The sequence below is a fragment of the Geospiza fortis genome, unplaced genomic scaffold, assembly GCF_000277835.1.
Source record: "Geospiza fortis unplaced genomic scaffold, GeoFor_1.0 scaffold237, whole genome shotgun sequence".
Taxonomy (NCBI): domain Eukaryota; kingdom Metazoa; phylum Chordata; class Aves; order Passeriformes; family Thraupidae; genus Geospiza; species Geospiza fortis.
The window spans coordinates 1,263,591-1,290,232 of NW_005054319.1; the positions used below are offsets into that span (position 1 = coordinate 1,263,591).

At 43.6% G+C, this 26,642-nt stretch overlaps 2 protein-coding genes across 2 annotated transcripts in view; both read left to right on the top strand.

Moving 5' to 3' along the window:
* CARD11 (caspase recruitment domain family member 11) overlaps positions 1-19,781 on the top strand; it is a 44,270-nt gene extending 24,489 nt beyond the window's left edge. Inside the window, exons 6-24 of the mRNA XM_031056558.1 lie at positions 179-331; positions 425-550; positions 1,039-1,236; positions 2,047-2,226; positions 3,270-3,324; positions 4,530-4,639; positions 5,792-5,895; positions 8,799-8,851; positions 9,391-9,523; positions 9,986-10,187; positions 10,625-10,751; positions 11,835-12,075; positions 12,486-12,582; positions 13,611-13,706; positions 14,648-14,780; positions 15,311-15,490; positions 16,645-16,769; positions 17,599-17,714; positions 18,274-19,781. Coding sequence (XP_030912418.1) covers positions 179-331; positions 425-550; positions 1,039-1,236; positions 2,047-2,226; positions 3,270-3,324; positions 4,530-4,639; positions 5,792-5,895; positions 8,799-8,851; positions 9,391-9,523; positions 9,986-10,187; positions 10,625-10,751; positions 11,835-12,075; positions 12,486-12,582; positions 13,611-13,706; positions 14,648-14,780; positions 15,311-15,490; positions 16,645-16,769; positions 17,599-17,714; positions 18,274-18,478 — 2,634 coding nt within the window. The 3' untranslated portion in view covers positions 18,479-19,781. The remainder of the gene's footprint in view (positions 1-178; positions 332-424; positions 551-1,038; positions 1,237-2,046; positions 2,227-3,269; positions 3,325-4,529; positions 4,640-5,791; positions 5,896-8,798; positions 8,852-9,390; positions 9,524-9,985; positions 10,188-10,624; positions 10,752-11,834; positions 12,076-12,485; positions 12,583-13,610; positions 13,707-14,647; positions 14,781-15,310; positions 15,491-16,644; positions 16,770-17,598; positions 17,715-18,273) is intronic.
* Positions 19,782-20,710: 929 nt separating this feature from the next.
* The window catches only part of GNA12 (G protein subunit alpha 12), a 58,452-nt gene continuing 52,520 nt past the window's right edge, over positions 20,711-26,642 (top strand). The window contains exon 1 of the mRNA XM_014306767.2: positions 20,711-20,780. Coding sequence (XP_014162242.1) covers positions 20,711-20,780 — 70 coding nt within the window. The remainder of the gene's footprint in view (positions 20,781-26,642) is intronic.

Below are 26,642 nucleotides of genomic sequence, written 5' to 3' on the forward strand. Positions count from 1 at the left end.
TATTCATCTTTTCTGACACTGCTTTAAAATATGAACAAATGTCCATCTTTTCTCCTTTCTCATTGCAGCACCTTGTTCATTTGCTATTCCTCTTGCTTGTTACTGTCTCTGATACTTCTCTCCCTGCAAAACTATTTTCTGTTTCCATGGCCTGGCTCTAAAAAATGTCTTTCCTCAGGCTGACAAGAGGGGTTTGCCAGATTCAGACAAAGCCATTTTGGATATCCTGGAACACGACCGTAAGGAGGCACTGGAGGATCGCCATGAGCTGGTCAACAAGATCTTCAATCTCCAAGAGGAGATTCGTCATGTGGAGGACTTGAGAGACAAGGTGAGGAATGGAAGGCTAGAGAGATGGAATATCTCAGGCTGGTGCCCAAAATGCCTCTGAGAGCAGTGGTGGCTAACGGTTTGTTATTTCCAGTATCTTGAGGAGAAAGAAGATTTGGAGTTAAAGTGCTCAACGCTAGGAAAAGACTGTGAGATGTACAAGCACCGTATGAACACTGTGATGATACAGCTGGAAGAGGTGGAAAAGGAGCGGGACCAGGTATCTCACAGTTAAAGTAGGGGAATATCGATAGCAAAAGCCTCTATCTGCTCTGTGTCACTTTGGGGAATTGTAGGTAATTGGGCCCAAAATACCATTAAAAAATAAGCAGTTAAAAGAATTACTTGTTGGGATTTGCATTATGGTGATTAAATGCAGGGTAATATTGGGTTGTTTCCACAGTGTAGCATCTGGCAGGCAGGACCAGGATCTTAACAACAGCTCCTGTAAGGCTTTACATCAGTGTCAAGTCACCCCATTTGCACTCTGGGACATTTTCCCACCAACCCAGAGGGAGCTGTAAATGAACCACCCTCATCATCATAATTTTTAATGGTGCTACTGTGGCACATGCTGGTCCTGATTGCTGTGTTAATGGGTGACTGGGTACCACTTCTGAAGTCCCTGTTGCCAACACCTCCCAAACAAAAGCAGCAGGAGCAGGATGTGCTGCCCAGGTGCCAAGGAGGTTTCGTGCCCCGCTGCAGGCGTTCCGCTCGCGTGATGAGGCTCAGACACAGTACTCACACTGCCTGATTGAGAAGGACAAGTATAGGAAGCAGATCCGGGAGCTGGAGGAGAGGAACGACGAGCTGCGGATCGAGGTGGTGCGCAAGGAAGCGTGCATCGTCAACCTGGAGTGCAAACTGCGGCGCCTCTCCAAGGACAGCAACTTCCTCGACCAGGTATGGCTGGGCGAGACAGACAGCATCTCTTTTGTTCACAGAATTCACAGAATGACCAGGTTGGAAGAGATCATTGAGTCCAAAGATCATTGAGTCCAAATCCTTAAAGATCATCGAGTCCAACCCATGTCCTAAGCACACCCAGGGATGATGACTCCACCACCTCCCCAGGCAGGCCATTCCAGAACTATATCACCCTTTCTGTAAAAAACTTTTTCCTAATACAACCCTTGATGCAGCTTGAAACTGTGTTCTCTGGTTCTGTCAGTTGCTGCCTGGTGAAAGAGACCAACCCCACCTGACTACAACTACCTTTCAGGGAGTTGTAGAGAGTGATAAGGAAGAGACTTGTTAAGACTTGCTTTTACAAACATTTTGGTCTGGAAGGGAGAGAGGACTTTTCTAATTCTTTCCATGAATTAAATGAAAAAGAAATCTACTAAATGTAGTGTTGTGAATTCTTTGCTATAGTGTTTTTCAAGTTGTCTGTTATGTACATGGCTTCCTAAAGGCTGCCGTTCCACAGCTTGACTTTAAATGGAAGGGGGAAAATGCAGAAAAATAATTATTTTCTACACTGGGGTAGAAACTACAAATATTTTTAGGAATGTAAGTGAATAGAATTCAGTCTGTGAACATAAATCCCCAAAAATCTCAGCCCAGATTACTGAGAGGTCTGGAGCCACATTCTATGTGAGCTTCTGAAGCACTGGAGTTGCAATGGGTTCAATTAGATTACTCTAAAGGAAGGTTATGAGTTTGTTGTACCAAACTGGTCTCAGAAGCAAAGTGTTCCCTTGTGATCTTTAGAGTTTGCCACGGAATCTCCCCATCACCGTTATCTCCCAGGCCTTTGGGAGCTCTGGCACAAAAGCCAACGGTCAGGAAGCCGATGACGACTCCACTTCTGAGGACTCTCCAGAAGACAACAAATTCTTCCTGCCTGATCAAGTTCGTCTCAAGAGAAGAGTGAACCTAAAGGGGATCCAGGTGGGTCTGAATCTGAGGCTGGAATAACACAGAGCAGGGACTTTGAGAATTATCAGATATAACACATATTGTGGCTGTGCCTCTGAAACTTCTGTAAAGATAAGAATAGATCTATGTATGATAGTGAGCTGTGTGTGATAGTTTTTGCCCTGTGGTGATTTGCATCTTGAGGAGCAGATCTAATCTGGCTTCATAGACTGTTTTCTGTCCCTTCTCCCCATTTTCTGTTTTCTTCTTGCTTCTGCTGTTCATTCACATTCTTGGAGCTTTGTCAATAAATTGATTCTTTGCCTCCTTAACATTAGTGGGGAAAAAAAATGACATAATGCCTGAGGTCCAGCACACACTGAAGGTGAAAAACAAAGCACTGGTGGAAAAGCTCTCAGCAGCTGGAAGGAAAAATAGAAAGAAATGGATACAATCTAGAGCAAAATTAACTATCTAATTTAGAATTAAATTATGGCAATTTCCTCACCCCTAACAGGAAGGGGGCAGCATGAGTTAGGTTCATGCTTTCCCCAGCTAGCTGCATTCACATGGCTATTATCTGATGCTGGATTCATAATCTGTAAAAAGCCCCACAAAAATCTAACATTTGGGCTTTTGAGGTTCTCTTCCCTTTCATCTGCACTTGAATTCTTTCTGCCCTTCATAACCTTTCTGAGCTCTGACTGTCGTTATTACTTGTGGCAATCGAGCTGTATTTTTCACATTGCACACTCCAAAAGGATGCCTGTTGTATTAACAGCTGCCTGAAACCAGTCCCAAGGCACCCACTTCACCTTTTGTCTCTTTTTTTCTTCAGCAGAATCTGGAAATTGCAAAGCATTTGGGCCAGGCATTCAAAAGTAGCCAGGTTGCTCACACTCCATCTCTGTTGTTGTTTTTAGATACCTAAATTTCTTCTAAATTTTGGATCCTGTTGTTTAAAGGAGGGCAAGTGTATTACAACATAACAGTGAAAAAAAGTGGTGAAAATATCTGGTTTACAGTGTGTGGTAAATATTCTGCATTTGTACTGATTTTTGTCCTCTTTCTTTTAGATAAGTCCAAGAGCTAAATCTCCTGTCAGCATGAACAAAACATCAGAGTTTCAAGGTCAGAAAGAGCACCCATGTCCTTATTCCTTTTCCATTGCTTTGTCTCTTTCACTTAATCTCTTTAAGTTGTTTAAACAAATATGCCAACCAGGGAAATTCTTAACTAAGTCCAAGTCAGTAAAAAAAAACCAAAACAGTTTCTCTCACAGTTACAAATGTAATGATTAAAAGTGGTCAAGAGTTCTACTTCATTGTCCTCTCCATCCAAAGGTAACTCCCCAGGCACACAATGTGCATCCCATAGCTTACCTAAATTTTCTGTTTGCTCAGTTTTCTGTTTAGTTTACAAAAGTTGTAAAGTCATTTGTGAAACATCTGTACTAAAAATCATTATACCATTCTCCTTTTGCTGTTGGAAAAATCATTCAAGCTGAAAAGGACCTAATCTAGTGATTGTCTAATGAGTTCCTTTGTCCTTCAGCAAAAGGGAATTAATTTTAAATCTAAAGCATTGCAAAGGCTGGGAGAGGGGGATTGACCCATGCCCCAGCCAGCTGCCAAGATACCAAATTTGTTGCTGTACACTCAAGTTTGAGCTACTCCTAATTCCTTTTGTTTGTGTAACACTACCCCTGGAACACCAAACCCCATCAGAGGCAGCACTTCCTTCACTAGTTGTGTGAGGCCCTGTTGGATAAAATATCCTGGGGAACGCAGCTCCTGCTCCAAGGAATTCCATGTTAAACAGCAGCTTTGCTGTCAGGAAGTGTGCAGCATCAGAGGTGCTGAGGAAGGGAAGGAGTCCACATTCACTCTGTGTTACCTGGGACTGCTGAGGCATCTCAGGCTTCTTGGTCCTTGTTGTAAATTCTTTGTTGTAACCAAGTGTAACTCAATAATCCAACCCTGCAAATTGTCAGATTCAGGCGGTGTAATTAAAACATAAATTCATGAAACAAATCTTCTTTAATTTGTCAAATAGCATTCACAGATCTATTAAAAACAGCCAGGACAGAGCTGAGAGACAAAGTGGGCAGGAGTGTTGGAATTTCTGTGCTTTGCTGGGAACTGTTGGGCAATGGGAGCCAGAGCTGCAGGGCAGGGGCGTGTCCAGGGCCCCTGTCCAGTACTAGACCAGCTGAAATGGAAAGTGAACATAAGTGCAGTGTCACATCTGTGAAAGGCTCTGCACTGGAAGTGCTCTGACATGCTTCTCTCTGGTGTGTTTTTCTCTGTGTGCTTCCCTTGTCCCTGTGAGAGCAGCAGCCAGAGCACAGGATGAAGATGGGGCCGAGGGCAGCACCGGCCGAACGGACACGAGTTCCTCTGTGTCCATCAGCAACTCCATCAGCAGCTGTGAAGTCACCAAGATTGTAAGGATGCCCCTGCCTGCCTGCAGCCATCTCTCCTAATGTGGTTCAGAGCTTGCACAACTCAGTATTAGCCCTTCCCCAGCATCCCAGCTGTGATCCCATTCAAGGCCCTTGTCAGAAGCTCCCTTAATCCTGTTACCAGCATTTTGTTAGAACTATGTTATTTGCCTTTCCCAAAATCACAGAATTAGTTTATGTTTATTTAAAGACATTTCAGAGGTATTTATGACCTCTTGCTGTCTCCTTATGCCATTTAACATTTACTGTTAGAAGAAAGAGATTTGCTTTAAAAGCTGCTTTATAACTTATCTGAGAAAATTTTAAGGGTTTTTTGAGTTCTATAATACTTTTCCTGTCTATAAGTAACAGCAAGTGAGGAAAGGGGTGCAGATCACAGTTGGAAATTTCTGCATACCATAGTCAAACCATTTCTTCCCTGCTTGCTGTATCCCCATAATCTTCCAAGGTAGATATTCCATTATACATATGTGAGCACTGACACAGCAGGACAGGCAGATAGAGAGAGTGCTCTTGCAGAGTGTTAATAACAAAGAACAAAACATCTTTCTAGAACACCGTGAAAAATGCTGCCCCCAGGAAATTAAAATTATACTCAAGAATAGCCAGGAAAGAACTTGCTGCCACTCATAATAAGCTTAGCTAGGTTAGGAATATTTTTTGGAATATCTGTTGGATGTTTAGATGACTTATACTGTTTTCCCTCTAATGCAGTTCAGGGTTTCCAGTGCACTGGAAGATTAATTATTTAATATATAGAGATGTGTATTTTTCTTCCTCATTCCAACTACATATATATTTATATAAGTACATATACTACTTTTCATCCCCCTCCTCCTATGTCAGCTGTGCCACACACATAAGTAAAGCTACAATGGCTCAGTAAATCAGGCAGTTGTGTGGTCACAGGAGAAGGTGCAGTGCCAGCACACAAGCTGTGCATTGTGCTAAAAACTGGGATAAATGAGTGCTCTTGGATTCTGCACAGCTAGAATCAACTTCTTTTTCTGTGTGTGCTTCTCAGAGCAGAGTACAGCCAGTGCGAGCACCCTTGCTAACGCTGCTGTGAGTCAGAAATGAGAGCACATTTCAGCCAGATAACCTTTCTGACACCTTTTGGTTTCTCATTCACAGCAAACCCTGCGGAACCGCAATGACAGCATCATGTCCACCACCCCCGAGCCGCCCGGCAACGACTCCATCGTGCGGCGCTGCAAGGAGGACACCCCTCACTGCAGGTGGGGACACTTGCCCTGAGCCTGCTGCCACAGGGGAAAAGGGGCTCTAGAGGTCCTCTAGGAGTTGGAGAGCCTCCACAGATTCACAGAATTCACAGAATCACTGGGTTGGAAGAGGCCTTAAAGATCATCAAGTCCAACCCATGCCCTAACATCTCAACTAAACCCTGGCACCCAGTGCCACATGCAGTCTTTTTTTAAACACATCCAGGGATGTGTTTAAAACCACCTCCCTGGGCAGGCCATTCCAGAACTTTATCACCCTTTCTGTAAAAAACTTTTTTCCTAATATCCAACCTCTATGTCCCTTGGCACAGCTTGAGACTGTGTCCTCTGGTTCTGTCTGTAAGGCATAGGATTAACCTAAACTTCTCAAGGCTCAGCCCTTCACCCCACATTTTGTCCAAAGCATTCAGGAATGTCTGAAGTTGAGCTGGGATGAACGACACAGTGACAGCACTGCAACACTGACTGTAATGGACAGAAACACAAACAGGACTGGAACACCTCAGCACTATTGGAGAGAGTGCTCTCCCTACCTCTGCACACTGATCCAGCTTCAGTTTTTGCCCCTCAGCTCCCTGCTGCCCTCATGTCCGTATTCCTTCCCCTTCTCTCAAAGCCTCCCCTTCTCTCTGAAGGCTGCAGAAGTAGAGCAGAGCTGCTTGCAGGTCTGTGAGGAGTGAGGGGAGAAGCAGAGGAAGGAGCTGGTTTTTGTGAGTCTCAGGCTTTGTTTCTCAGCAGAGAAGGGAGGGGAGAGAGGCTTTGCCCTTGGCTTCACCTTCTGCTGCAGCTTCCACTTCTGCCAGGTCAGGGCCCCTGGAGTTCCCCTGGCAGTGAAATCACATCAGCTGGTGAGTGGGAAGTTGGTGGCAGGAAGGAAAGAGACCTCTCCAGCCTCCCAGTTCCCTAAAGGGCACTGACCCCTTTTCTAAAAGGTTTTCTGCAATGTGATACTCAGACATGCTGTGTTGGTGTGGTGTCAATAGCATCAGTGTCTGCATCAGAAATACCACGAGACACAAATACATTCCCTAAAGGTAGCAAGCAAAAGGAGAAAATAACAGAGCAGACCAATTTAGAAGAAAGCAGTATATGTGGAGGGTTTAGATCTTTATTAGATCTGTTTTTAATATCTAATCTGTATTAAAACTTTATTCAGATTTTTATGTTTGTCAAAACAATCTGATCTTGGGCAGACTGCCACTTCTGCCTCTCTCTCTGGACAGCTTTGCAAGACAGCTTTCCACTGAGGGCATCCTCAGCTGGTTCTTCCACATAATTTTCTAGGCTGCTGAGGATTTCAGCAGTGTTTATTTTAGTCTCCCTTAGCTTCTCCTTCAATGTCCTCCAAGTCTCTTTTTAAAGTGTGTTGTAACAATTCAAGATGCAGAAAAGGTTTTTTTTTATTAATTATTTGAATGTTTTGTGCTTCAGGTGCTTGAGAAGCCTTTGGCATGCCTGCACTTTTCAATATTTGCAGTGTATTACAGAACACAGTGGAGATTACATGGAGATTATTCATTTTGTGGATTTATTTCACTGTAACTCTGACTGTATTCTATGTGTTAAGGCACTGGAAGACTGAGTTGTACTGAAATGTGAATTTTTCCCTCATATTAGATATTCTTCATGTGGAAAGAACAGGTACCCTGGAACAAGGTCTGAATGGGGACTTGCTTTGTTGAGCTGATAATCACTAAAGTCAAGTATCTCAAGGGCCTGCCCAAAAGTTCAGTGTAGTTTATAACTTTATAATTAGCATGATAAATTTTTGGAACTTATTTGTGAACATAATCCAGAATAATTGCTGTTTGCAAGCCAAGTTGCAGGTTTCACAGTTCATCTCTTCTTAATTTGTGTGGAAAAAAAAAGGTGAGATCATCATTTAATGTAGGAAAAGGTACATTATTTCCCTGCTTATGCATGGAGTAAAAATAGCTGATCCTCTGCAGCCTGGCTGCAAAAATTCACCCTTCAGCTGAAGCCAAATATGAGAAATATCAGCTCCACAGGAGACCTACAAATCATTTTGAATGGGAAAAACAACAAGCTGTTATTTAAACAGCTTTGCAACCAAAGGACATGCTTTAATGAAGTCCTTCCAGTGAAGCTGTCAGATCACTCACTTGGCTGGACAGCCCCAGTACCCCTGTAAGAGCAAAATTTTAGTGAACTGAGAGTGGCTTTAAGGCCAGCCAACCCAGTCACCTCTGCAGGAAAGGCAGTGTCACTGGGAACTGGGCTGGGACCTGAGCTGTGGCAGTTCCTGTGCAGAGGCCTGGAGCACTTTGCCATTCTGTACTGCAGGTACCTGAGTAGCTATGAGAGCTACCCTGAAACTGCTATAAAATGCTTCAAGTACTTTAAATCAAGCAGATAAATTATTCCTCTTCTGCTGCACCCCAGTAACTTCCCTTGCATTCACTGTGTCCATCAGTGAACTTCTGGCTTTTTGCTCAGTTGTGGAAAACCCCCATGGTGCAGTGCATGCACAGCAGGCATGGTGCAGCCCTTTATCTCTGTGCTGAACCAAGTGTGCTGTGAATCACACTCCAGACCAGCCAGCAGCTTCCTGTTGTCCTCAGCAAAATCTTCATTCCCTCACTCTGTTGGCAGTTCTTCCTTCTGAACTTTCTTGCTGTTTCACGTTTCCCATGCTGGCTTTCACATGTTGTCTCCTGCCCTTTTCTTTATCTTCCCTGGACCTTCAAGGATGTTACTTGCTTATTTTTTTGCAGCTGCACCGTTGCCTGATGCAACATCTCCAACATCTTCCTTTTTCACAGAAGTTCCTCCTTCAGAACTTAATGAAATATACTGAAGCTGGAAATCTGCTGAAAGCTTGAAAGTGTTCAACTTTCTCTGTCGTCCATTATCTCATGCTTTGTTTTTAATTCCAGCCTGGTTGAAGAGGACAATGACAGCTTTGGATGTGATGCTTTGGAGATGGATGGTAAGCAAGAGGATATCATGTATAATTGAAATATGAGCTAATATGTGATCAGCTCCCCAGCTACAGAGACTGTCAGATAACCAGCCCTGCTCTAAGTAAATGTAAGTGAGTAAATCAAGGAAACAAAAGGTCAGACAGTGGTGAGAAGTGGAAAGCAGTCATTCCTGAAGAGCTAAGAGGGAAAAGGGTTAGTTTTGTTACCACGAAGGGTGGTCAAGCACTGGAACAGGGTTGTCCAGAGAGTTTTAGTCAAACTCTTCATCCTTGGAGCTATCAAAACCCAGCTGGACAAAGTCCTGAGCAATCTTCTTGAGCTGAGCCTGCACTGACTTTGACTAGACAGTCTCCAGAGGTCCCTTCCCACTTCCTGTTCTATGAGAGTGCCATTCCTTGTGCCATGTCCTGTGGATGTGAATCACGTCTCTGCATAAGGAATTTCCTACTTCAGCTTTGGCTGAGATCAATTAAAATTAATTTTCCCCGTTTCCATCTTTGTCACTTTATCTAGGACTCATTATCATTCTTGTTCCTCTTTCCAGATGACAGTCATGACAGGCATTCACATGGAGCTCCTTCAGTGCACTCTTCCTCTTCTTCTCATCAGTCAGAAGGCCTGGATGCCTATGAGCTCGAGCATGTCAACTCCATATTTAGAAAGTTCTCTCTGGAAAGGTATTTGAGATGCCATTTTACTTACCTTAGAGACTGGGAGGAAAGGATGCTGTGGTAGAAACTCTCTATTTATTTATTAGCTGCTGAAGATATAACAGCAGGAGTGATTGTGGTGGCAGCAGTATAATGCTATCTTGGAGCCCTTTCATGTTCTCTAAACCCATGAAGGTCAACCTGAAAATTCAAAAACTTCAAGGCAGACAAAATGTTCTAAAGGCTTCAATTTCTCCTTGTGATCTTGCTATCTTGCTGCAAAGCTTGCTGAGTGGACACCTGTTATACACTGAGTTTTCAGAGATAGTCTTCTCCAGAACTTTTGCAGTAACAAGGAGGTTTTCTTTTAGAGTCCTTAGATCCTAGTGCTTGATAATGCAAGAAGTTTATTTGTATATCTCTCATTTCTCATGCATCCATTTAACTCAGAGTGACATAACCAGTTGTCCCTTCCTCTCCTGGACACAGACCCTTCCGTCCCTCTGTCACGTCCGTGGGCCGCATCAGGAGCTCGTGTCACACGGTCCAGCGCGTGACGCTCAACGGGGACAGCCTCAACTCAGAGATCACCCTGCTGGGGGGCAATGACAAAGGCAGCTTCGTCAGCTCTGTCAAGACAGGCTCCCTGGCAGAGAAAGCTGGCCTTCGAGAGGGACACCAGATCCTCCTGGTGAGCATGCCATCGTCACCAAACACCCTGGGTATCTGCCCACCCACCTATGCTGTCCCTGGCATCCCATGAGCACAAGTTCAACAATGCTTCTGCCAAGTTTCTCTTTACTTAGTTTTCCCTCCATTGCCAATGTTCCCAACCATTTCCCTGTTCAAATGCCTCCAAAGGAGAAAAAAACAACCCCCCACAATTTATATTCCTGCACTTCTCACTCCCAGGGAAGCCTGGGATTGTGCAAGTGCTGCAGCTCTGTTGACTACTAGCATTCCTAATTTGAGAGAAAAAGAATTATATAATTATAACATAATCTACATTCTGGTAACAAAGTGTCTGCATTGTTTAATAAGAAAAAGATCATGGCACTTTTAAAAAAATTGTTTAATTGACTCAGAGATTGAACTTGCACTGAAGAGTGATATTTCTTTCATATCTAGTTGGAGGGCTGCATTAAAGGGGAAAATCAAAGTGTTCCTTTGGATACTTGCACAAAGGAAGAAGTTCACTGGACAATTCAGAGGTGCAGTGGTCCAGTAACACTCCAGTATAAGTCAAATCATGAAGGTAAGAACAAAAGTATTTCTTATCTCAAGTAGTCCCATGGCTTTTATAGCAACTTGTGTGGAAGAGAGTGACAGGAGCAGCATATCCTTTGTATTGGGATAAATCTGGAGCATGCCACTGGTGTTAATTACAGCTCCTCTCTGGAACTGCTTCAGCTTTTAGCCTGCTGTCTGAGAAAAAACAACAACATGTGCTTGTCAACAGGAGTCTGAAAATTTTACATGGTGGCCAATAGCAACATGACTCATGAAACACACTCAAGCTTATTTTTATGTACAGTTTTCTGCAATATGATGCGGTGAGCTGAGTGATCTTTATCCAGCTAGTCGATTTAGCATTTACCTGATGGAGTTGCCCTGTTTATTACCTTTGTGGCTTTATCTTATCTTTAACAGCTGGAGTTCATGTGTGGTGAATAGAATTTGATTTTAGTGTTCAGGTTCTATAATGATAATTTCAGGTTATGGATCAAAAATTACATTCCAAAATCTATTCTTTACTGGTGTGTATAAATGGGCATTCATGTTTTTTATGCTGGTTAGAGAATTTCAGCTGCATAGATCATGCAGGAAGTGATGCTTTTGATTTTCTTTGATGTTTTCAATTGTAGAAAAGACTGTTGCAATTTTTTGAGCATCACTTAACTGCAGATAAAGCATGTTATAGATTCTGGGAGTGCCAATTAGAGCTAATAATAAGGAGAATAGCTTGTCATTAAAATTGGTGGCAGAACTCACACGGTACTTAGAGGGCAGAGCTATAGCTGTGTCTGTGTCTTTGCTGAGAAGTTCTTTGTTCCACAGGTCATGTGGGGAGTACTGAGAATGGAGTTACCTAAAAGTAGCATTATAATGAGAATATTCCCACAGAGCTGACAGCAGCAGCATGGGCTGTCCCTGAGCCAGTGCCCCATCAGTGTCTCTGAGGTGCAGGCCCATGATCTTGCTGCAACTCCTGCAAGCAGCACTCTGGAAATACAAACCTCTCAGAGGAACCTCAGGAGTTTGTGCTGTGGCTTCTCCCAGAGGGAATGCAGCAGCAGCAGTGGGAGCTCCTGCCTCACCCCTTCCCTCCCTGCTGCAGGGTACCGCAAGCTGCTATCGGAGCTGGAGGAGGGGCTCATCACCTCGGGGGACTCATTCCACATCCGCCTCAACCTGAACATCTCCAGCCAGCTGGACTGCTGCTCCCTGTCTGTGAAATGTGATGAGATTGTCCACATTCTGGACACCATGTACCAGGGCAGGTGCGAGTGGCTTTGTGCCAGGGTGGATCCCTTCACTGACAGGGACCTGGAGATGGGGACCATTCCCAGCTACAGCAGGTGAGAGTGATACTGAGTGACCATTACTGAGAGCAGGAATCTAGAAACAGGGAACTTAATTGCTGCTGTCAGGAAAGAGGTGTCTTTGTCTTAAATTTTGAGATAAGGTCTGATGTAAAATTGTAGTATGAGCTATAAAACTTAAGAACGGAGATTCCAGATGTTACCTGAAAAAATGAAGTAGTCCCTCAAAAAGTATCATATGCAAATATTCCATGGATATTCTCTAGTCCTTAACTGAACTGCAGTTCTTCATATTGTTTTGTTCCTGCCTTTACTGCATGGTTCAGTCAGTCCTCACTGCTATTTCTATTTCATCTTTTCTGGAGGCACAGACCCGTTGCAATCCAGCTTTCTTGTGAGTGGTTTCAAAAATATCTTGATCTGTGTGATTTCATCCTTTCTTTCAGAGCCCAGCAACTCCTTTTGGTGAAGCTGCAGCGGTTGATGCACAGAGGAAGCAAAGATGAGACAGAAAACTCCTACAACACCCTTCGGGCCCTGCGGGTAAGTATCTGCCAACAAAGTCCTTTTAACACCTCATACTCCCCTGCTATTGGTTTTTCATTTTTCATTTTTCATCATCATTTTACAGAAATTCCTGTTTACACTCTCTGTAGGTTTTGATTGTGTCAGGCAATGGGCACCTTCTGTTTGCTTTAAATAATATTGTCCCTGGGAATGAACCCAGCTCTGGCTCACTATTCACCCTCCCAGCTAGGAGGGACTACACTTAAAAAGTCCAAACTCTGTTCTGTGTGTTAGTTACCCTTCTCATGCTTCTCTACCTGTAAACATTGAATGCATCTTCATGTACACATGAGGAATAAGCTGTGTCCTTGCAGTTAATAATCAGAATTATTTCTCTCCTATGGTGATTAAGCCTCTAAACCACAGAGTCTGTTGTCCCACTTTAGAAAGACCTGTCTCTTCCAGCCTGGATGCTGTAGAAAGAATTGGGATTATCAGGCCTTCACACACAACAGCCCTTCAAATTTTCCCTTTTCCATCACTAAAAGCATTTTTAGACCCCAAAATTCCATTTTTACATAATTAAAACTGGTGTGTTAGTTACCATAATTATTTTTAGAGTCTGGGAGACATTCATGCTTCTAAGTTTTACAGAGACAGGTAGACAGTGCTTGTGCTTGATTTCAGTCAAGGCTGAGTTTCACACATTCCTTCTGTGCTCACGGCCCCACTGATCAAAGGGACAGAGATCACTGGCAGAGGTGCTTGTGAAAGCAAAAGCTGTGCATGCTCTTTCTTGGTGCAGAAATTATCTCTTTCTTAGGTGCGGAGAGCAGTCCATGAACAAAGGAATGTGAAGAGCAGTGAAAAAGCCGTGTTTGTCAGCACAGGCCGTGCTATGCCCGCTGTTTGTTTAGAACATTGTATTTGGGATAGGTATCAATCACTATCCCTTTTATTGGAAATAGAAAATATCTGGTTTGTCTTTAGTTTCTCAAATGATATGATTAAAAAATACAAAAAAGAGCAGGGGTGAGAAGATCTCCTGTGTTATTTTTTACTAGAATACATTGCAGCCAGAGGAGCCTGCCCTGCAGAGCGACCCCAAAACCAGCCCTCGCCTATCCAGAGCAAGCTTTCTTTTGGGCCAGATTTTACAGGTAATAAAGTTCAAATCCTCAGTGCAATGTCTGAAATAGTGGATCTGAACAGTAGATATTCTCAGGCTATCCTAATTCACCCAGAAATCCCAGCTCAGGTCTAGAGGTTGTATTGGAATTTATTCCTATCAAAAAGAGATGTAATGCATGAAGGAGAAGGATGGGTTGTGTTTTCTGTTGTGATGTGGGGTGTTTGTTTTCAAGAGCATGGCTTCCATTACAGATGTGCCTTGAGGAATCCCACACATCTGCCATCAGAGGCTGAAATGTGCTTTCTTTGTACCATAAGGACAAATCCAATGGGCTGAATCAAATCTCCAAGTCTCTGAGATAGGGCTCCATCAAAAAATAGTCCTTTAATTGTAGGCCAGTGGCTCTGAGCATGACAGAGACTGTGTGGGTGAAAGATAAAGCCTTGAGAAGGAAGGTGAGAGGGAAAGGTTAGCAAATACACAGGAGGAGGAGTTAATGTTTGGATAGAGGAATAGACAGGTGGATGAAGAAAGAAAGCATGAAGCCTATTTCTCATGTAAAATGACTGTATAAAGATGCCATTTGGGAGTTTTTAAGTCTCTCTGGTAGAGCAAAGAAGAGGCAGTTTGGGTATAGCCTGTGATACATTTGTGCACATACTCTGGGTATGATGTATACATCAGTGCTTGTACTGATGATAGCAGGGAGCTCTGTGAAGGGAAAACATGCCTCTTAAGAGCAGAGAACAAAACAACAAATCCCAAAGGGGATTAACACAGGCTCTGAAACAGATCTATGATATTTAAAGAGTCTTAGAATTCAGTCCACAGATCCATGGAGTCCTGTCTTTCATAGACACAAGTGATTCAGATCTCATAGGTAACAAGTGTTGGCTGATGAATACATGGGAGGGAAAATAATGCAGGAAATGAGGCTCAAACCTCTTTTTTTTTTGTTCACCTCTTTAGTTTGTCAGTAGGTCTGAGAACAAATACAAACGAATGAACAGCAACGAGCGGGTCCGCATTGTCACAGGCTGGCCCTCGGGCCTGGCACTGAGCTCATCCGAAGGGAAGAAGCAGCTGCCTGATAAACTGGAAGGTAAAAATCTAAAGTAGCCTTTACACACCTAGCACTGACACAAAGGCCTACATAAACATCTACAGAACAGCATGGCTGTGAAATGTATCACAGGTCTTGCATATGTGGTCCACTCTGCAAAAGTTCAGCAGCAACTGTGATCAAAACTGATTTTGCTAAAAGAGCTTGAGGCAGCTTTAGGACACTGAAATGTCCTAGTTGGCTGGCAGTTCTTCCTAGGTGCTTTCTTGCCTTTTGCTCCAAAACATTTAACTTGGAGCATAAAGTCAAGCTAACAAGCAGAGAGTCTCCAAGAAAATGTTGTGTGGAAGAGGTTAAGAAATAATCTCTTGAAAGCAAAAGGCAGATGAATTATTTAGCATTAGACTGGACATCATAGTGCTGTGAGTACAGTAAAGACAGCCCCAGTAAAAGGGAAGGAGGACCAGTATGACTAACCATGTCATTTCTATTTCATGTGTGTCTCCTTTTTTTTCTCCAAATATTGATGGAGAGGAAACCAGAGGATAAATGTCTTGTTCTTTGCTCAGATTTGGATTCAGAGAGTGAACTGGACAAGAAGCTCAGTCTGATCCCTTATAGCTTGGTGAGACCCATCCACTGCGAGCGCAGGCGCCCCGTGCTGTTCACCCCCACCATGCTGGCCAAGCCCTTGGTGCAGAAGCTTCTCAACTCTGGAGGTGCCCTGGAATTCAACATATGCAAGCCAGGTAATGGGATAAGAGAGGGCCATGACTGTCAGCTCTCAGTGTTGGAAATATGAACATATATATGCGTGCACACGTAGGGGAATGCACATGTGAGAGTTGCTTGAGGTACTTTGAGTCACATCAGAGTGATGTGTAGCTGTAAATCCTGCTTTTTGAGACTATCTGGGATATTTGAATGTTTTTGAGACAGCCAGTACACATGGTTATGAGATTCTGTGTCTATAAATATTATCCATGTGTATGCTGTGTGGTTGCTAGGCTGCCCCTCAGAGACTGAAATGCTGTGAGTGCTCTTTCTGTTTGCATACTGTTTGCATACTGCATATCTAGGCAATGTGAAATTTTGATTAATTTGTTTCTAGTATTTGCTATTATGAGGAATATCTTCCCTAGAGCAACTTTAGGTTTCTGTCTCATCCAAGCTGTGAAGATTGTGCATTTGATCTACTGGAAAGACTGATTTTCTTCCATGCTAAGTATTTACTATTAAAGCAGTACGCAGTGCCGTGATGGCTGCAGGGCAGGATTGTATACAACCCAGCATTAAACAGAGCTGACGTTTCATTTTTACACTAATATTGAATACTCACAGCATAGTATGCAGCCTCACAGTCATGCAGACAGAGAAACTGAGAAATTAAGTATTAGAATAAATATCCCCTGTCTTGCAACATAAAACAAAAGCTTTGATGTAGAGCTGCAATTCACAAGGGGGCCAGTATCACACATTGCAACCTAAGCCAAATTTTTTGGAAACTTTAAACACAAATGTTGGAACACTAAATCCACGTTTTAGGATCCTGTGCTGAAGAGACCACCTTTTTTTAGCACTTCTCAGCATCCTCCATCCCTGAACTGCTACTATATAACATTACGTGCTGGAATTGTATTTACTGTTTTAATTTAATGCCTTCATAGTGTTGTAGTAATTGCCCAAGGACTCATTGGTGCAGGATATAGCTGAGATGCTCAGCTGTGATCAGATTAGGCTTTAATTGAATTCAATGGAAGAAATGAGGCAGCTGTTAAGACAATTCATTGCTCATCCTCCTTCCCTGAACATCCTTACATCCCATGTGAAGTACTGCTGGATACTTTTCCATGTGTTCTGCTGCTGTAAATTTGATTGTGTCCGCATCCACATCTCTTCCTAGATATTGTAACAAAGGAAGAGTTCTTAAGGAAGCAAAGGACAGAGACTGTCATCTTCAGCAGAGAAAAGAATCTGAACACATATGAATGTATTGTACCTGCCAACATCGAGGCTGTTGCTGCCAAGGTGCTCACAGTGCTCTGTGTCCCTTCTCTGGGCTCTCTGGGAACCCCTCTGCAGTGTCCTGCATATCAGACTGACCAATTTACAGTTGCACGTTCTCTCTCCTGCCCTCCTTCAATCTCAGATTTTTATTTATTTCCCCAAATGGCTTTTATTTGTGCTCTTTTCCTTTTCTTTCCCATCCTCAGCCATATCCTTTTATGTTCTCCCTCATTCCCTGTGATGACCCACATAGATGCAGCTAAATATCCTTTCATTTTCTGTGCTCCATCCTTTATTCATTTCCTTTTCATATCATAAGTATATATGAATACACGAGACAGTAAGAGATACAAGGACCTAGACAAAGGAAAGAGAAGCCTGAAACCCAGACACAAGGGTGTACAGAACAAAGATAACAATGCCCAAGACAGAGATCTGATGTCAAGTAGAGTAGATTTGATGCACAGCATGGAAAAAAAGGAGAATTAAAGTGATGGTTTTTTGTCTCACAAGTAGTTGCAGTAGATGTTCTTTCTGAACAAAAAGCAAGTCTATGTGTTTGGGTCTATATGTAAAACTGGTATTTTATCATACTTTTCATCTTTAGAGCATTCCATTTCCATTTTAAACCTTTTTAGAAAGCTGTTAAGCTCAGCTGTTATTTGACTGACTAGTTTTAAACCAGTAGGAGGAGCTGGACTTTAAATGTATATTTGATTAAAAGGTTTTAAATCAGTACAATGGTAAATACAGAGCCTTCCAAATCACCCCATAAGGGACAGATATCATTACCTTGAGATTCCACAGCAGTGAATTTTCCTTTGTGACACTGTTATGACTTTGTTTTTAGAACAAGCATTGTCTCCTGGAAGCTGGAATAAGCTGCACGAAGGATTTAATCAAAGCCAAGATATATCCTATTGTTCTCTTTATAAGAGTCTCAGAGAAAAACATCAAGAGGTTCAGGTAACATGTCAAACCTTTTGCATATTTGATGTTCCATCTTATTCAGTGAATAATTCTTGAGTCCTATAATGTTCTCACTGAGAGAAATAAAGACCCTCATCCCTCTCCATCTGGTACTTCTATGTGCACTATTTCCTCCCATGACTCCTCCCTGAAATCTACAACTGGAGAAAGCAGGAATTCCCCCAATCTGGCACTCTTTCACTGTCACTGGTGGCAATGAGCACTGTGGGAGGATGAGACCAAAGAAAATGTGGTTTTCTCCATGCTCAGCACTCCCACAGCATTTCTTAAGGTAATGCAAGCTGGAAGAGGAGAGCTCGTAAACACTTGCACTCTCCCTCCATTCAATCCTCTGAAATTGTTTCCCCATAGCAAATATTTCTCCTTGGGGGCAGCATGGAGGTAAGGGGATGGTAGACCTGCAGTAGCTGCATTCTTCACTGCTTTTATTGCTTGTAAGTAGTTAGGAGAAAATAAATTCTTGATGGGACAGCTGGGACTACAGGATTAACTTAAAATCCAAGACATTTATTTTTGGTCTGCTCATTTGATACAGGAAACTGCTGCCAAAGCCAGAGACTGAGGATGAGTTTTTACGGATGTGCCGCCTGAAGGAGAAGGAACTGGAAGCACTGCCCTGCCTTTATGCCTCTGTGGAGGCAGAGGCTTGGAGCAGCATTGAGGATCTTATCCGGACAATAAAGGACAGGATCGGGGAAGAGCAGCGAAAAACCATCTGGGTGGATGAGGATCAGCTATGAAAGCCCTCAGGAATACAGAGCTCTTTGGTGAGGAAAGGACACGTCCAGGTGGAGCAGGGCTCCTCAGAATTCTCTGGTTGGGTGCCCAGAGCTCACTCCTGTTTCACCCTTGCTGCTGGGGCACTCCCTGCTGGCAGGATGCGTGTCTGGAACAGGACTGGAGCTGTGTTGAAGAGCCAGAGGCTCAGATGCTGGGATCCAGGCTGTGGGGCCACCACCACAATTTCTGATCCACTGGCATTTCTTAAAGGACAGCACCTGTTTAACACATGAGGACAAAGATCTTGAGAGGGAGCTTGGGTAATTTATTATGTTCAAAATGTGGATCTCTTTGGTCTCATTCAAAATTTCTGATGAGAACAAATAAGTGGAATCTGAAAGGGATAAGGCATGGGGATTGGGGTGCAGGATGTGGAATTGAGATGTGCCCCACACCCCCCTGAGCTGTGATTCTGAACATACCCAGCTGAGGAAGCTGAAGGCTGGTTGGGAGCAGCAGCAACACAACTGCTGATGGCCAGAGCAGCTCTGTAGCCCTGGTTCTCCACAGCCATTTTCAGCCATTTTAATCAAAAGAGAAGAAAATAGCTATTCCTCCTGGCATTAACTAAAATGAAAATTTTCTCTTCCTTTTGAAACCCCAGTTTTATTTAACAGTTTTGCAGGTTTCCTTTGTAGTCCTGGCACTTACAGGAAAACAGACTTCACTGTCCCAGTGGCACATCAGATCTTTCCACATCTGCCAACATTTCATTTAGTTTATCCCTGCCTCTGCATTGTATTCATTTGTACATCTCTCCGTTTTTAGCATTTTTTTACTCATGGAAAATACCACGGTGCTTTCTTCAGACAACAGGTTTCTGTGTTTCTTCACTGAAATATTTCTTTACAACATCATTGCCTGCCAACATGCCCACTCTCAACAAAAGGGACTATTCTTAGAAGAAGAAAAGGAGAATTTCATAAGCCAGTAATTGCTGTGAACCACTCAGTCCTTGACCTGTGTGCCACGAGCAACAGCGAGGAGCCCGGCGGGCACCACGCTGAGCTGTGGCCAAGTGGGATAATGCTTCCAGAAGTGTTTGTAGGGCTGAGGAGACCATGTCCCATTTTCAAAAGCACTTAAGTCCTCAAAGAGTTTAAGTTCCACTGCTCATGAGTGTGACTTATACTCCTAAATCTCTTCAGTCTTTGAAATCTTTCCTCTCGACATTAGACGCTGTACTGAGATTGCCAAATTGATCCAATAAAACTGACCCGATAATAATGACTCGTGCAATTGCTGATCTGAAATGCAATAAAAATTGACCTACAGATGAAGAGTGGTCCATCCCATTGTCCTTAGATCCTTCATTCCTTGCCATATCCCTCCCTCTTAAGATGCATTTAATAACAAATTTCCTTTCCTTCTGCATTCATCCTCAATCCCCCATCTCAGTGCTGTGGGCTGATGTGCAGTAGCAGGCAAGAAAAAAACAATTCGAATCTAAACAGAACATCTGGCCTGGTTGCCTTCACTAGATTAGCTGCTCCCTTGTCTTTGCAACAAACTTCTGCTGTGGGTGTCTCTCAGGTAGACTGGGTCAGCTCATGTTGGCTTGTGGGATTGTGCTTTTCTCTTATGTTCTTCTCTTTTATGCACATCATTTTTTAACTAATGGACTCTTCGAGAAGTAATTTATGTCACTTTACATCTAATTGCTGCTGCTGTGTTTCTGAAGTTATTAATGTTTGAAAGAATGTTCATAGCTAGCACTTCTCAGAGAATAGCTTTTTACCTGCCCAGTGCCATCTGCTTGGACTGTGCAAGCAGGGGGATACTTCCATGTGCAATCTCTTTACAAAAAGGACAGGCTGCACACACAATTTGCAACTCCCTCCAGGGCAAAGAATAACAACCAGTTGGGGTATATATAGAACTAATTGGATGATTCTTCAGAGATCCTCTGTAGCTCAAGCAGAAATAAGAAAGCATCAGTTGGAAGAACTAAGCCTTCCAGGAGCATTTTGCATTCATTCCTAATGTCCTGATAATGCAGCCTCGTGTAACAGCTGCCTGTGGTTTGTTCCTGCCCCTCTTGTGAAAGCTTTTGAGTCCGCAGCTGAGCAATGGGAGGGACTGCAGGAGCATTTCTCAGCTGCTTCAGCAAAAAGTTCAGCCAGGTCAGCGTCAGATGCCTCCAGGAGCCAGCAGCTGACTGCTCTGACTGCTCAGTGGCCAGCACATGGAGGATGTCCGTGTGCCACCGGCTGTGCCACGGGGACCGCTGCCATCTGCTGGAATGGCTGCAGCAGATGGCAGGTGGGGCAGAGGGGATGGACTGTCTGAGAATGCCACGGTTGTTTCTGCAGTGATCTCCTCTCCCCACAGCTTTATGTCTCTTTGCATGGACAAAGCTGCAGATGTGATTTGTTCCACTCTACTTTCGGCACAGGAAAGGCATGTGCCAAACTCTGGAGGAGGTTCCTTTGCAGTGAGCAGAGATTCACCTCCAAAGAGCTGTTTCTCTGACTTACTGGAGATGGCTATCTAAGGGTGAGATGAATTGCCCTCTGAACTGTCTGGGGTTTTCATAGACTACAGCAAGAAATGAGAGAATTAGCCTGGCCTTTAGCATTTAGCTCTTTGATCTGTAATTTAGGGCAGCTAAACCACCTCATGGGAAAAGTGGAAGTAGAGATTGAGGCAGAGAACAAGAGATCTAATTATTTCTGTGAAACGAGAGGAATGGATACATGGAGCAAACCTTTCTTCTCAAATCCAAGTGCATCTGTAAATTCCCAGCTCTGCAGACCCATTGTGGTTGTCTGCTCATGTGATGCAAAACACCAGACCCTGTCCAGTGCAGTTCATGGCACAGCTGTGTGCTGTACCCTGCACAAGCCTCATCTCTCTGTGACTTGATGGAGGAGGACTGAAAACTCTGTTCCCTCTTGACTTCTGGGTGTGAACTCCAAGAGCAGATCTGGAGCTGAAGTGAAACTGCAAAGCAGGCACAGAGCAAAAGGGGCCACAGTCATTTACATTGGCTGGGAGGTGTCTCTGCTCTGGAGCCAAGAGCTGTCCCTCTCAACTGAAGGAAATTAACCCTACACCTTTTGAAACACATTCAGATCTTGAAAAGAGGCCATGATTTTCCCTGAATGTCAGAGTGCTTGAATCAGTGAGGAATCCAAGTTCTGAACCAGCAGGTTTGAAGTGCAGACTTGGAATTTAGGCTGTAGATCATTATGGTGTTTTCCATTCTGCTAAATCTGCCTTGTGAGGTATCACCTTGGGCCACATCCCTCCTCACATGCACATCCCAGTTACACAAACCTGGGCTCAGCACATGTACAAAAGCCCAGCAGGCATAGCCAGCTTCAGTAGGGGTTGTGTGGTCAAAAAACTGGGAACAACAATTAATAAAACAAAAGGGGAATTGGAAGTGTTGTAAATGTTCCCTGTAAACAGTGTCACAATGGAATCTCAAGCAGATTCTCCACCTGATCTCATCAAATGGTTAGAATGGGACAAGTTTAATGTTGATTTATTCTTTGGTTGTTTCTGTATTTTAGACAGCACTTGATATGAGATTTGGGGTCAATAACTGGACTTACAGGTACCACCAAAATTCAGATACATTTTCTAAATCAGTCTAAAGAGTAAAATTCAAGCTGCAGACCTGAATTGGAACTGGAGGCTGTGCTTGGACACCAGAGCTCAGGCCCAGCCACCATGTGTGAATCCCAGGTGGGGATCCCTACCTAAGGTAAGCAACATTCACAGCACAACCCATTTTAAAATCACTCACGGTTTCTAATTGAAGTCCGGGAACATTTCTCAGCAGTTTGTATTTTAAGTTAGAAAGGAGGTAACAGAAAGCCTGGAAATTGCCCTATGTTTGGTCTGCTGCTTTTACTGTAAGAGATGGAAACATAGAATAATAACCGCCTTTCAAAATGGATTATTTGAAAACTACTTCTTGCCTTTAAGAGCTCACAAGAGCTTGTTGGAAAATTTTTCAAATGCAAATTGTTCTTCTGAAAATGTCATTGAAAAATTGCCCACTAGAAAATGCAATTGGAAATTTTTTCAATGGAATATTGTTCTGTTAGAAAATATGTTTTCATCTAAATCAAATGTCTAGAGAAATTCTTTCATTCTAACATTTCATTTTTAAAAAATTTAAAGTATTTCAATAATACTGAAGCAGTCATTTTCAATATTTCACATACTTTAAATCTTTTATCTGAAAACATTTTTGGGATAAATTTTTAATTTTTTAGGTGAAACCTTTTTTAAAATTTACATTTAAACATTTGATTTGATTGAAACACTTGTTGTATTTGATGTTTACGTACTACAAAATAATGGAAGTAATGGCTTACAGCTCTCACATGTGGTATAATACCTGTGATCACAAGAGAAAAATCCAACCGAGTCTGGCTTTGCGTTTTGTTTAACTCTGCTGCTAAAATGATGTATTGTATAAGTCAGTATCATGCAGTTCAGCACATTGGGGAATTGTTGCAGGTAAAAATTTCATGCAAACTTTATTACACAGAATTGGATATTCCTTTGAATCAGAATTCTGGCTGGAGGCAAAGCTGTCAATCGGTCCGGCTGCAGCACAGACAGCTCTGGCAGCACAATTTGCAGGGGGGTAGGAACACACACAAAGCACACTTGTGCCTACAAACTTAAAGTGGAGATAGATGCCAAAGCTGGAAAAATGCCTGTAAACCTGTTAGAGGTTTCTGTATTCTTTGTGCCAAGCTGTTTTCATGGCCTGGGGTTTGAGAGCTCAGTACAAGGCTGCAGTTGGGCACTGCTGAGCCCTGGAGCTGCTCACAGTTTCTTCAGCCCTGCCTGGGCTGGGCTGTCTCAGCAGCACTTGTTAAACTGTTCCCTGGAGACTGGAAAAGCAAGACACAGGGGTTTAGGGCTTCTGGGAGAGCAACATTCTAGGATTTTGCAGTTATTTGTATTGTGTATTCCAAGTCATTCAGCCTTAATCAGCTTAGACCGTGACAATGTGTTCCCTTTTGGTGCCGTTTCCATCTCCTTTGCTCTTGTTCAGCTCTGGGAATTGAACAGTGCCTCACAAAGAGACACACAATATCAAACAGGAGATTGTGATTCACTGCTTGTAAGTGACTTTGTCTCCTCCCTTTCTCCTGCTTGCTCAGTTTCCAGAGTTGCTTGCTCTGCACCCTGTGTCCCACGGGGGCTGATTCCGTGTGCAGCCCTGAGGTCCCTCACCAGGGCACCACCACATTCAGGGATGGCTGTCAATTGAAGCAGCAATTCCAGGAGAACCTTCTGCTTTTCCAGACTCATCTGTGCAAGAAAAAGGAGGCTCTCCCATGGATCAAGGCCATGTGCCTTTGGATTTGGAGACCAAATTCAGTGTGAGTTTTGGTTCAGGCACAATGAATAGGGGCTCTTGAGCGCTGGCAGCTTGGATGGCAGTACAGTCATTGCCTGGGACACCCTCCTGGTATAGCAGGAGTGACAGTGACCCTGCTGTGCCAGTCCTGCCCACACAGTACCTGCAGCTACTGGGGTCACCATTCTGCCCAGCGCTTTCCTGAGAAGAAAACCTGATCCAGCCAAGGCAGTGCTGAAAGAGAGATTTCATCCATATGTTTCAGGCACTGCAGAATTCTGCCATGCTCCAAGAAATCACACTTGCTATCTCTGTAAAACTCCATCTGACCCTCAGGGACAATCCCAGACCCAAACTCTGAGGAATCTGCCGTTCTTACAGACTTTTCATTGATTCCTTGTAAATGTTGAGGCTGCAGAAGCAAACAGAAGGCTTGGCATCCCTGCAGATTTCACCTGTAGAACTGATGCTTCTTTAAGAAGGTGCTGCCACTGTCTCTGTACAGTGCAGGAGGTGACAGAGAGCTGAGGGCACCTGTCCACACAGGCCATGGCACAGCCTGGCTCCCCTGGGCTGCACTGCTCTGTCTCAAGGCTCTGCATGGGGGGTGATGCCAGCTGACAGCTGGATCAAGGGTTTGAGTGGGGCTTGCCTTAAGTGGTGAGATTTCTAGTCTGATTGGAGAGCCCTACCAGTAAGCCAAGTTAGAACAACAGGAAGCTCATCCACCCTCCCTCCCCCACCTCCTTTTTTCTGTTCCTCTGCTGCAGAAACTGTCTGATGTTCAGATCAGAGGCTCTCCAGGGTTAAATGCACCATTAGTCACTGGGAAAAAGGGAAAAAAAGACACTTTTAAAAGCAGATGGTAGATGATAGAGAACCTGCTTGAGAGTAACTATCTACAACAGCGTGTCTGCTTCATCAGATATTAGCATCAAAAGCTGTCTGATAATTTAGCAACAAACAGCAATATTGATTTTCTTCCAAAGTGCAGATGCAGAAAGACAAAGATGGAGAGGTGGCTTTTTCAGAGGATCCCCATTCTGCCTGGCAAAGACAAGGCAGGAAAGGACCTGCAGCCCCCAGTGCCATCAGCAGGGCAGGAGCAGCCTGCAGGTGAGAGGTTCTGGAGGGAACCAGGGAGAGATCCACTGCAGCCTTGTCAGGAGCCTGTGCAGGACAGAGAGGCACCTCCCAGGGGTGAGGAACTGGGGCTGGGGCCAGCACCAGGCTGCTCCCACCAGGGAGAATGGGAAGTAGAGCAAAGTAGTGGAGCTGGGATGGAATGTGGAAGAGACATGGGAAGTAGCTTGCTTCGTTCTCAGAGGATATTAATTGAATTAATTGCTGCAAAGTAACCTGAGCAGTAATAGCTACCAGTCCTTCTGTCTCTCCCTTGGATAGAGCAGCCATCCTGACTTTCCAGGGTGCTGCCAAAATAACCATTTTAACACCTTAGCATCTGGAAAAATTCCACTCTAGAACTAAGATTCCTCCTTTATCCCTTGTCCCATTAATTTCTTTTTCACACATTGGTAGAAAATCCTCCTTGTGGTCAGCAGTTGGCTCTTGGAGCTATTGCTTGATGACAAGAGTTGGGTTTATCCAGTTCTTTGGACAACAGCTCCTACTTCTGATTTAAATTCCCTGCAACCAGTGGTCTCACATCAATTATGTACACTGCTCCTCATCTCTGTGTCTGAAATGTCAGTGAATCTGATAATTTTTGCTCACAGAGGTGGGGAACCAACAAGGATCTCTGGCACAGCCTGCAGTGATTGCATCTACCAAGGCATTAGCAAAACAGCAAGGAGACAGAAACGGGCACTGACACTTGCTGAAGTTCAGCCCTCTGCTCAAACAGCAGCAGCCAGAGAATTCCTAACAGAGAGCTTAGGGAGGCACCAGGGCACATCAGGACACTGCTCAGGAAGGGCTGCACAAGGCACTCTCCAACCATGGCCATGGGAACATTTAGAAAGAGCAGGAAAGAATTAAACACAGTAAGAAATAAAGAATAGCTCATAATTAAACTGATTTACTCCTGGCAGAAATGGACACAATTCCATTAACTTTCAGTTCCATCTAAATACACACCAGAAAGAAACTAAGCTGGATATCGACTCTGACCTAGTTGGAGTTCTTTATACTAACATTACTGTATTGTTAAAATACTGTTTTAAGAGCCAATTTTGGGCTGTTGCCTCCATTTTTGCACCCTAGAGAAAGCCAGTGGGGTAAACTTCTATTAAATGAATGTGAAAAATTGATGCCGGGTTTTAAGTGCACATTTATAAATATAACATCAAATCCAGTGGCTTACAGCAGCTCCTCTCCCAAAGAGCTCTGCCCTCTGAGCCTGCCCTGGTGCTCATGGTGTCTCTGACCCAGCCTCCTGGACCAGCCCAGCACCTTCCAAACGCACTGGGAATATTCAGCTTTGTCATTGTAGCCTGTCTGCAGCATTTGCTTCCCCATATCCTGGTGCTGAGGTGATTTGCTCATTATCAGATTGCTGTTTATTAATCAGAGCGGTAACAATGGGACAGAGAAGCTGGAATACAGCACAGCCAGTGCTTCATTTGTTCCAATTGATTTTCCTATCACATTTTATTACTACTATTTACTTTGTATGCCTCAGGAAGATTGAACTGCACTGTGCAGTAGGGGTAGGGATTTGAATTTCTCTTCTCTTTAGCTCTATTTCTGTGGTGATAGTCAGAACAGTGGGTTCTTCCAGCAACTAAGCCATGACCTTCTCTGCTATAAAACAGCATATGGAAATGCTGTGA